This window comes from Mastigoproctus giganteus, chromosome 6 (assembly GCF_048544385.1).
Source record: "Mastigoproctus giganteus isolate SK-2022 chromosome 6, ASM4854438v1, whole genome shotgun sequence".
NCBI classification, from domain to species: Eukaryota; Metazoa; Arthropoda; class Arachnida; order Uropygi; family Thelyphonidae; genus Mastigoproctus; species Mastigoproctus giganteus.
Window position 1 is genome coordinate 69,774,084 of NC_143580.1, and position 12,487 is coordinate 69,786,570.

Sequence of the window (12,487 nt, forward strand, 5' to 3'; positions counted from 1 at the left end):
GAGACAAACGTTTTAATTTTCCACGTGTCCAGCCCACTTCCGGTTCCGGCACAAGTGAAAGGAATGCTGAGTATGCGCCTGGTCATCCACGTGTGCCGTGAACCTGGTATTTAAGGATGTGTCATTTAAGTCTCACTATTACTGAGGAAGGAGGAAGACACCTCCGAAAGCTCTAGTGTTTTTTATCGTCTTTTTATCGCTTTTATATTTATATTTTAATGCATTTTAACTTATTTACTTATTTTACTTTTGTTATAGTTTAGTTTTTTGTAAATGATTAAAAGTTTTTTGTAAATATTATTTTACAGTCTTTTCTATCATTTTATTTTATTTTATTTCATTATTCAACCAGTCATAAACGGTTGGTGTGTGTGTCTAAAATTGGTAGTATGAATAATCCCAACCTCAGAGGCCTTATTGCAGATAAGGTAAATGTAGTTTATTAAACAGATCTTAACCCACATCTCTCATTATAAAAATATATACTGTGGCCTTGTTATTCTCATCAAATCTTATGTCTCGGATGTATGGTTCATCTCTGCTAACTCACATCTTAAGCTGATTCAGTCATCACTTTTCGGGTAAAGTAATTTGACTGAAATGCCCAGATGGGCAACTGAAAATTAGGATTTCGTTTAACCACATACATGACATCAAATATTAATTTCCCTTGTTCTCCAAATTAATTAATATAAAATCAATAATTTGGTGGTTTTAAACTATACATTAGTACATAGCTGACTCTCTTTTCCTGGTTAGTAATACCCTACATATCCCTTCTAAAAACATCAACCAAAAATCTGTATTAGTTTTGCTAAAGAATCGCATTAAAGTCTATGTTTAATGTGTCCATTCCTTCCTTGGTTTTTAGTAAACAAACATGAGATTGATCCATCTATGTTATGTGTAGCTCTCTATAGAAAGGAATTTATTTTGTTTTGTATGGTTCCTACTACATTACAGGGTTTTTTTTTTAAAGAACACTGTCACTACAATGTCTTGCTTTTCTTTGCTGAAATATATTCTCCATTGGGATATCTTTCTATTGACATTAGATTTCATTAAATGACTACTTTTTTGTAATTTAACAACCAAATAGAAGTTTCTCAAATGTCAATTGACGTCATATTTCGGATTAAACAAATATCAGGCATATTCTGGAATAAAGAATACCTTCCAAATCATGCCAGGAACTTATGGTACATCAAAAGTGAATTTTTTTTGGAGAAACGAATTTTATTGAAAAGTTCTGTTTCTTCTATGAACAGCAAAACACACAAAAAACATGATGGACGGAAAGACTTTCTGAATTCATCCCTAAAAGTTTAGGATTCAAGTGAAGTTTTCATGTTATGTAGAAAATCTTATTTCTTTCTTTTTTTTTAAAGCCTAGCCATGAGATTAGGTTAAATCTCGGTTTTAACCCACTAAAGCCAACTTTCCTTTCTTCAACCAACGACTAGATTTTCCTCCTTTGCTTATAGTTTTATCTTTTCTCTTCATGTCTCGCCGATATAAAGGGGAGGATATAAAAAGCCCTTGGTACTCTGTCGGCTTCTATTCCATTTCTACGTCTCAACTCACAGGAAGTTCTGTTTGTTTATTTAACTATTTGTTTTCTTCCGAGGCCTTTCGTCTACTTTTCTTTTTATTCTTAGATCTTAAGAAAGGATGTTCGTAGTCAAAATAAGGTTGGGGGACTGTAATCCAATTGGGAATGATATCTTAGCGTTTGAGTATGGCCCACTATACTAATAAAAAAAGACTATTCTTAGTAACGATACATAGAACTAATATCTCTGCTTTCTAAGAACAATCTCTCTGGATATTTAAATAAAAATAACAGAAAGTGACCGTATTTTAGTATTTATATCAAACAATTCATATTAACGTGATAAAATAGATGAATTTGAAGAGAAAAACAAACTGTATCATGAAAATTTGTTACGGACACAAACCATTAATTGGATAACGGATTCCATGGACCGTACCACAGACCTCATTTTAGGCAATTGTCTATCGACCACTATGTCAATAAAGTTAACCCACAGAGAACACCAAACTGATGGGAATTTCTGGAAACCGTACGTATTGGAGGAGACATGCACGTATTAGGAGATTTTACTAGGAGGTTGTCTTCAGAATAACTAGAGGTCGTCTGAGAAAACAGAGAATTAACGTAGTTACCAGTAATGGAATGGTAAGAAAAGTAAAGATATCAGTAAGATGCAGGGGCCTATAACAAGTAACCTGAAAGAGCTTTTCGTAGTTTTATTGGAAGGAAATAGCAATGGGGGTGTACAGAATAAACGTCAAGGGCGTGAGTAAATTGGATGGCTGGCCTATTCGGGATGAAAATCCAGAGTGGCCGTGATAAAAGTCTACAATCCTCACTAGACTATAAGCAATTTCAGTACCGCGTTTGAAAGCCATAAAAAATTTCTCTTCTTAAGACGACAGGTGAACGCTAGGTTCTCTAAATTGTGTGTATTCTAAAGATTGGCTTGTCATTTTCGGTTCACTTTAAATAACCGTGTCATTTTACCCCGTCAGACAAAAAACAGAAATACATATTAAGTGCTTCGAAACGTAGCATAATAAATTCATCGTTATTTGCATTTTATTTCCATCCATTTAGGGATAAAATATAGGGGACGTCGCTTAGAAACTTAGCGCGTGAGTGGAAAGAAATAAATGCGCCTCTTCCATCTACTCAGAAGAAAGGTCGCATCCAACCATGTGTGTACGATAGGCACACGAGTCTCCGCTTACGCAAAAATTTTTTTTCCCATTCGAAACCGGGCCACGAGCACGTAACCAAGGCAACCGACAACGAGATAGATACACGCCAAGTTTCAGGTTGATGGAATAGGAAAATCAAAACCGTACCGACTAATGTGGTGAGTACTGCTACATTACTTAATGTATTGGGAACAAGATCATCATTCTCCACGAGGCAATATTCGGCTGAGGGAGATCTGAGTCATAACATTCACCGTAACTTACCTTCGCATTGCGATCTCGGTAACCCCGACATGGAGAGGTTTCACGAGAAGGAGAGTAGTTCTTTATATATATACGATAAGTAGAAAAACAGATAGCCGAAATAGCCCAGATGACAAGTTCCAAGGAGCTGAAACCATGTAAAGAAACATTAAGGCGGATTCCTTCGGAGCGACTGACAGACAAGCAGAACTAATCATTCCTCAGCCTCTAATAAATGAACAGGGGAGAGGAAAAAAAAGAGAAGGTAATAAACGGTGGAACTTACCCTTCGCACAGGAAAAGGAACGTCGTACGTATGACTTCCTGGAGGGTCCGTTGGAGTTCTGGTACTCGATCGGAGGCTATCACATTCACTTCCCTCTTCGATGACATAGCCGGGGACGCGTGTAGTGGCATAAGGCGAAGGAAAATAAAGAGACTCTTTGGGAACTTCGTAAGCTGTTTCTCCTCGTGCCTTTTTGCCCAGAATACTCATAGTTAAAGTGTCGCCTTTCTGGGTTTGGCGGGAATGGCTGTCTGGAAAAATAGATGAGCGAAAATATTCAGTTCAATCGAAATGAAGAATAATTGGCAATGATTCTAACAGGGTCAATTTGCATGCAATATCGGTACTATCTTATGTCAACGATGATACGTATATGATAATCCAACAAACCATGAATTACGGTATTCAAATCAGGGCGGGTACTCACCAGGGAATCACAAATTACGGAAAATCATATGGACTATAGCCCATTAATGGCCAGAAACCACCTTTAACTGCTGTAGATAATAGTCACCAATCGCATAAAATTGTTATAAGTTATATATATATATATATAGCAAATTAGCTAACGTTCAGGGACGAATAAGTGACCGTGACTGGTATATAAGGAAAGCGTATGAGCCACACAAATTAACTGTTCTCGTTTGACTAGGCTTACTGATTTCGAGTGGCGTGTTACTGTTGGATGTCACGCTGCTGGTTGTTGATTCGTGCTAATGATTTCATCATTAGCACGAATCTCGATACCCCATATTTCATGTGGGCGAGTGTATAGGACTCCTGAGGAACGTCTGCTGCTGTAGTGCACTGCACCTACAACGAAGTTCAGAGCAGGTAGAGTTATGACGTAGGGTGTTTCTCGTTGTATGGTGTGTGACTTTGGTGATCGGGAGGAGAATAATGAAAGCAGACGCTTACATTAACATTTTGGATACTTCCATGCCCTTATAATCTGACTCATCCATGTTTCAATAGGAAATGCCTTAATGCAGATATAGTTCGAGACATGGGAATGAATGTACAAAAGTTGGAATGGCTGTCACAAAGTTCTGATTTGAACTTATGGGGTGGCTCCCCTTTGGATGGTTGTTCGACTGCATTTGAGCCAAGTCACCGTAGACTCACAACATCACAGAACATGAGCACTTAACTATGTTGGTTGTTGTCGAGACTGGCACGTGCACGTCTTGCCCCCACAATTATTCCAATTTCGTAATCGGAAGATTTCGACGTCGACCCATTCTGCCTCACAGATACTCAAAGACTGATTGCCACGTGGGCGACTACAATCTTATATCAGCCGTTCCGACTTTGAGCCTTCGCCAATTTCGCAGGTCACTCAATTCCTACACAAGGGTGGGCTTTTTTTGCTAATGCAGCAAAGCTCACAGAAATTACTCTTGAACCTGTAAATCTGAAACAAAATTTAAGACCCAAAAGTAATAGAAAACAATTTTTTTAAGAAATTTAAAATATCAAGACACCATTTTCTCTGTGCCATATTGGAAAAACTTATTTCGGAATTCTACTTTAGTCAAAGCCAAACTCTTTCATTTACTGTATAACAACCATCATCAAAGAAACGAAAGGGGTCTCTTCGAAAATACGCCTTTCGTTCAGATACCCCAATATGACCGAAAAGGAATAATTAAATCAGGCATCTATATACAGTTTACTTCAACCTATTTTACCTCTTGTAAAGTTGTAAATAATATCAGTATCAGATTCAATCACGAACTCGGAGGACTATAGTTGAGGATAGTGGAGATTTCTTCGTCTCTACGATATTATTTACATTTCCTGGTCTCATGTGCCTGAGCCTTTATCCAAAACAACTTAGATAAACTACTCCTTCTTTAAAGCATCCAAAAGGTATTATATTTGCCTTTTTTTGCGTGCTTACCACTCCTTGTCCAACTGAATAAGATGTATCTAAGTAATCAATCTATCAGAAGGCAAAGGACACGTATTCGCCGCCTATTCTGGCAACCAGATAGATTAAGTGATGATGGATCGGGAAACTACTTATGTCATTGATCTCTACGGATGTCACGAAGCCAACGTTCAAGTGATATGCGATTCTTATACGTCAAAGCCTCCAACTAGCCCTGATACATCTGAATGCGGTAATTACAGATATCGTGGCATTTCTGCCAGATGTCTCAGAAAAAGGGTAAAAATTAAAGATCCCAAATAAATAGTTTCATTTCTGGGCGAATTCCAATAGACAATGTTGGGTAGGATGCTGTCCTCTCTCATAATTAGATACATAATGATACATATTAAATTGCACGGGTGCACTTGCACGTTCCATTTGACACAAAGGAAGGTTAAAAATAAGGGATCGTAACGTGTCGTAAAGAATTCTGAAGTAATAAAAAAAGACAAACTCGGACAGCAACTGCAATCAGAAAAATAAACCATTGCGATAAAAAATATTCGAAGTTATAAATTCTTATCTGCCCTTTAAAACTGCTGACAGAGTTTTTTTGTCTCCAAGGCTTCAATAAATGCCTGGGACTCTTCAAAAGTCTGGTGGTAAAAGGGAAGTTTGAACGTTTTACATCCGGGAGTTGTGAAGAATTCCAATTTGAAGCTAATTATTTATCTCTTAGTATCGTAAACGCTTTAGCTTAGGATACTAAGGGAAAAAAATATTTCCGAAGGGGTTATTTTGTTATTTAAAATTTTAATTACCCTAAAAACCCATGTAGGAGAAGAAATGAGGGCAAAAAAAAATTACTGACAGTGAATTTCAGTTTCGTGGCACTAAAAAAGGGTGGGTGGTTATCTATGGCACCTGCAATAAACCCCGTAGCAAGTCGTTACAAGAGAAAGACCAGAGAAGGGGAAGTGGAGGAGGGATGGGGGGAAAGAATGCGATCATGGGAACGAAATTACGAGCAGCCAAAGTCTTTGCAGAAAGCTAATATGCTACCGGGTCGACGCTTCCAGGTTTTTATAACCATCCCAGTCTCAAGTGTAAGAACAGTTTCCTAAAGAAAAACGCCTCTAATCTTCTTCGGCATGGGTTGTAAAATGCTGCAGAGTACCGCAAGCCGGCTACTACGATGAAAGGTCACGGCACTTCTACTACACGGTGTTTTGTTGGCGTCTAGTAGTTCAGGGGTGATGAGCAGGAAACGGAAGGCGGGGGGGGGATGTCTGGCGAATCTGGTTCTTGTAAATGGAGCAACTCGACCATACCGGTATGATGGTGTTAAGGCTAGGCATTAAATAATCATCTCGCTACGGACGGCACACAACAAAGCACTCCTCTAAATCGTGGATTAACTTGCACACAATTAAGGTCTCCTACCATGATATTAGAGTAGCTGTTTATAAATCAGTAAAGGAAGCTTCAGTTGCCTAAGAACGCAGAACAGATGGGAGATTTGTAGCTCAGAATATCCGAAATTATATTAAAATTTGAAGATCTGATTTTGCAAAAAAGAGGCTTCACATTTTGTAAGTCCACATATTCCAGAAACATGGGATTACAAGGAGCAGTACACTATTTTTTCAACCATACGAGGCAATAAAGTTTTAGAAGGCATTTTTTTGTTAAAAATATATTATTACACTACATCTAAAACACAAATTCTCAAGTTATTGCAGAAAAAAACGTTGGTATGGACCCTTCAAGACTTGTGGCAATTGTCGCTGGTCATTACCAATGTAATTATCTGAACGTTGACGTTTTTCAAGGCCTGCGTCATCAAGGGCATCGGTAATTCTACACTTAGGTTGCACAAAAAGTCGCTTCCATGAACCATTCAGCCATTCTAATACCAAATATTGTTAAAGAATCCACTTTTTAAACCGATTTGTTGACTAAACTCAATTTATCGTATATTTCATATGGGCTAACCAATTATTTGATCATTCTAAATAACCCAATCAGCGCGTGGGACTCCAAACAGTTTGTTCTGCCGCTCTATCGAAGTAAACTGGAGTGACAAGCCACAATAATTCCAGCCACCGAAGAACAACAGCGCAGGATTATCTCTTTATAATATAAAATCCCCACCGATGGTATCTCTACCTTTATGGATGACTCAGAAAGGAGTTGAAGACCATGAGAATAAGAAATTGGACAAGTTTGACTTCTGGGAAGGATTATTGGTGGCACATCGTCGAGAAGGCTGAGACCCATCCTGGGTTATAACTCCAGAAGAAGAAGAATATAATATTATATCCCATTAAGTTGAATCAATCGGTTTTGTGATTCTTACTTTTTGTTTTAATACCTCTATGAGTTTTATTCCACATAAAACATGCAAATTTAATCAGAGTGCGTTAGAATCTTGATGTTGGTGAATAAATATAATAATTATTTTAAATGAAACCAAAATGTAAACGGCGTTGGAATATCTCAAGAGATAATGTGAAATATATACGTACCTGTGGAATAAAGGATGCCATTTAAAAGTAAGGATAATAGCTCGTACATCATGAAGTTAAATGGAAAGACAGAGTATGTATTAATGAAAATGTAATTTGTTGAAGCCACCGAATGCGAAGGAATTCTATTATACTTCCTAATGTCTCTGGCAATTACGTATAATACTGGCATGTATGCGTTTTAATGCGAATATTAAGACCTATAAAGGCAAGCGTTTAAACCTATTAGTATTCCTTTCATTTGGTTGAGTTGCTTTTATATCCCTCGGTCTACAACATGTATACGTTGAATGCAACAGGGAAATAGATATTAAAAAAAATTTCGAGTTGAATGCACGGGGTTCGTCTATAATACGATTTTACGATTACTACGTTACGACAGTCCTGGAGTTGTTAGTCCACCTGGTGCTCTTAAACAAATTCGAAGCGGAGCCCATGCAACGGAGCAATACCATCGCTTGTCTGTAAACAGTGTACGCTTATATATCGATAATAGAGTTACGCATGTGCACTGAAAAGAGTCATAAAATGGACTTTTACATCGTGTATCCTTGTCCAAGAATTTATGACTACCTTTATTTGTTTTATGTACGCTGTTAACGATGTTTACCAAGGAGTTTAACTTTAGGTGATCTTCATCTGAAAGATATCAAAGAACCATAAGCTGCACCTTCATGATTTTGGAAGAGGACTGAACCTCATTGACCATTGTCTTCTTGCGTTTACAAGATAGTTCCATACTGGGAATAGAGTATAGAAGTGGTGTGAAATAGGTAACTTTTAAGTTCTCTCGTTCCGCTTTCTAGATGGATAAATTGGCCATGAAATTCTCGGTGTATTTATTGAATAAATGAAGGATTTATCTCCACGTTTCCTTTTTGTGATTACATGATGTTGGGACAGAATAATGAAAATTCCTGGTCAATGCATTTTCCGTTTTTCTTAATCAGCACTACGAATTAGCTATATGAAATTAATCAAGCAGAGTAGAATTCCAGTTATCCGAAATCTCGACTATCCGATTTTCTTTTTTGGAATTATTTTTTCCATAATTTCATTTATTAAAACATTATAATATTTAAACCTTGGTGGTTTTCATTATACACCTCGTTCTCCATGAATTCTGTAATAAATAATTTGGACATTTCAGAAGAAAATGTAAAAAACTGGGACATAACACGAACAGCTCGTCAAATGTTCCTTCTTAATGATTCAGGCGATCGTTGTTTAATGTAATGAAACATTTCATTGTTAAATGCTGATCGGAATCAGATAGAAATTGAAAATGAAGAGAGCAATATTGTGATCAATACATATACCACGGAAATCCGCCAATAGTCAGGTTTAAGGCCTTTCAGCTGACAACAACTATTTTAAAGTTGTGTAGTAAATCGTGGTATCAAAATATTAAAGAATTTAGTTAAAGATAACATAGATCTTCGAAGTAGGAGCAATCAACTGAAAAAAAATGAAAAAAAATTCTGAGAGAAAGGAAAAGAAAAATAAACAGAAGGCACAAACGAAGAAATGAAGACATTGAGAGAGCCCGAAGGAAAGGCAGCAACTAAATCATTGACCAACGACCAGAAAGGGAAGCTGCTCAGTACATCTGACGAGCGGCTGATTAAAAAAATAAATAAATAAAGCGAAAAAGAAAAGGAAAACCTCAAAACCAACGAAGGAAGCTCTGAATGCACCCGCCCTTTTACGACAAGCAAAACGGTGTTGTTGATGACCACGCTGTTACCAGCAAACATCCTCAGCACGCCCTACCGAAATTGCTAAATAAAAACGGACCTCCACCTTCATTTACGATGTGGAAGCCGTTGCGCGAGCCACTAATCAAATGTTCCGTCTCGGAGGACGCTGTGAGGAGGTCTTAAACGCATTTGGTGGGAGTGTGCGCGAGAAGGAAAAGATGCTCCATAATTACCTCCTTGGTCGTAAGGTGGCCTCATCCGATTGGGACTGTGTCTCCTGGTGTGAAGCACGCAGATCACTATGGTCACGACAATCACGATCACCACCGCACACACCACCGGAACGATAATACTCAGATGCTTAAACAGTCGCCGATCGTGGCCCACGTGAGAGGTCAGGGGAGGAACGGTTCCTGAAAGCATAAAAGGAATATCGCATTAGATAAGAGTTGGTGGAGTGATGGTCACAGCAAATAATTTATTAACTCACGGTTAGTGTTTTCTTCTGCCTTCCCAAAGGAAGAGAGTTTTCTTTATTTTTTTTTTTTTTTACTTGTCTCTTTTTACATCTCTCTCGCAACTTGGGAAAAAGAAGGAAACGTTTGAATCCAGACATTCTCATATTTAGAAATAATAGCGCTTAACACAGACTGACAAAAGGAGCCCAATAAAGTATAACTTTGTTAGTACGTCCTCAATTTTAAATTTTCCCGGATATAAAGGCATCTTTGAGTATGTTTTTTTTTTAAGTACAAGATGTCTGAAAAGTTTTAGGATGATGTTTTTAAACGATACTACTAGCGCTATGCATTGGCCACTTCTAAAATTATTCGCGATCAAGTCTCAACCGGCTCTGTGCCAAGTTTCATCAGCGTTCACAAAGGCGTTCTACTGGAAAGTCGTGTTCAAGTTGACGCAGTAACATCATGTTGCCATGGATTCAAGGACCGAGAAAAGAATGGCGATAAAATTTTTGTTTTAAAGCCGAAAAATGTACAAGTGAAACAGTTGCAATGGCGAATGCAAATTGTTGTCGTGAAGCACTATCACGACCAACATTTTTCGCTGGTATGGACAGTTCAGTGAAGAGCGGGAAGATGTTCAGGACGATGCGCGGAGTGGTCGCCCATCTCAGTCTTGTACAGACACAACTATCCAAAAAGGTTTGGCAGCTGTTAATGGAAAATCGTCGCCTGTCCCTCCGAATGATACCAGACCAACTTCACATCAGCTAGGATACCGTGCGTTCAGATAGTCAACTCTGAATTTTAAAGAGGAGTGATGGACAGACTGTTGAAAAGAATTTGGCGTGTTAGGCTAGCCATGGCCGAGTCATGTTAGTGGTTCTTTCTTCACTACAATGCACCTTCACACGACGCGACCATCGTCAAGTCGTTTCTCGCGTGGAATGGCGTTAAAGTCCTTCACCATCTCCCGTATTAGCCGGATTTGGTACAGGCTCATTATTTTCTATTCCCCAGAATGAAATTCCAGATGAAGGGGCTGTTTTGACAGCATTTCATAAATCCAAAGATCAAGTCCACAGAACTATCCAGAAGCTGTACGACCTACAAAGAGGTGTACCGAGTTAAGAGGGTTGTACTTTGAAGATTAAATGGTAATAAATATTTTCCTTCCGGTTTCGATTTTTTATGATTGTGGTCCTAAAACTTTTCAGACACACCTTGTATTACATTTTAGTTATGTAAAATGAGATAAATAAATATTGTATTACATTAAAATTCTGTAAATTGCCAAGCAATTCCAAGCTTTCATCCCCTTGAGAGTACACAGCGAGTCTGGCTATTTTGTCGCTGTTGGAAGTAATTCTTCAGCCTCTGTTTTTAAGACCATTTTCCCAACATCCTACGATTTTTTTCTTGGAAAATCTAAAACTTCGCACATTTCAATGAAAATTTTAATTTCACAAACAGCAATAAATCTGGGAGCTGTCTGAAGAATGAGGAGAGTGCAGCAGTACAGTCATGTGGCCTCAGAATTTGTGGCACACACAAGGTACCAGCTCGAGTAGGTCCGCAGTAATTCCAAAGAGCAAGCTTACTATTTTTCGGACATCAGTGTGAACATTCATCAATAATTTTTCCACTCAGCCAAATTGTCAATAAAGATTTCCAAAAAAATAAATTGTACAGTGGCTACTGAAAGATTTGCTACGACAAGATCTGAAAAATGGCTTGCTGGACATTGGGTACTGCTCCCTGCAGTCAATGTCTTACCACGAATAAGACTGCTTAAGACTCTTAAGACTCCACGAATAAGACTCTTACCACGAATAAGACTAATTTTTCAGATCTACCTCCTTTTCTTATTCACAAAACCAAAGTTTTCAACTCGAACTGCAAATATTTCACGAGTCCAAAAATCGGAAAGCCTCTTGAAGGAGATCACAAAATAGAGATCTCTGGAAATAGTTTCTACAGACACAGAACTGGACTCGCTGTATCAAGTTTCAGGTGGATTATTTAGAGGATTCCAGTACGAAATACCCAGTAAGTCATAACATTTCTTAAATACAATCCGAGAACTTTTTCATCATACCTCGTATATTTTATAACGCATTGCAGCGCTCTTTTGGACATACTAATATCTCCGGAATAGTCTATGCAATATACATTATGTAGAGTAGAATACCTGTACTTAAACTATAAATTTAAGGTTAAGCTAGTTTACGATATAATACCATGCATTTTGTAAACCCAAAAATCAACATCAAATGCAAATATGGCAGTATTATGAAAAACTTCAATCTAACAATCAATAATCATGTTTCTATTTTTAATTACTACACAGGTAGTTTACATATCATCTTTCTGAAAGAAATTCACCTGCCGAGACTGACCTTTTCTACAAAGAGGAAGGGCAAACATGAAGTGAGACAGAAACTGATGAGTCCAGAACTCGAACTTGACAGCATCAAGTAGGTCTGAGCAGTCTATTATAGAAGGAGTCACTTATATAAAAAGTAATCAACATGGCACTGCCTTCGTTGAGAACAAAAGTCGATGCCCAAGAAGCAATTCCGTGTTTCTTAATCACCCGTGTGGTATACGTCATCCCTGTGGCTTAAGAATTTGATGAGGCGAAGAATTGA

At 37.9% G+C, this 12,487-nt stretch overlaps 1 protein-coding gene across 3 annotated transcripts in view; it reads right to left on the reverse strand.

Moving 5' to 3' along the window:
• Positions 1–12,487, reverse strand: part of LOC150084399 (cell adhesion molecule Dscam1-like) — a 395,640-nt gene that overhangs the window by 63,992 nt on the left and 319,161 nt on the right. For all 3 annotated transcript variants that reach the window (XM_090375205.1, XM_090375204.1, XM_090375206.1), the window contains exons 21-22: positions 9,609–9,788; positions 3,272–3,522 (exon numbers count right to left, since the gene is read on the reverse strand). In XM_090375205.1, the coding sequence (XP_090231331.1) occupies positions 3,272–3,522; positions 9,609–9,788 (431 nt within the window). The remainder of the gene's footprint in view (positions 1–3,271; positions 3,523–9,608; positions 9,789–12,487) is intronic.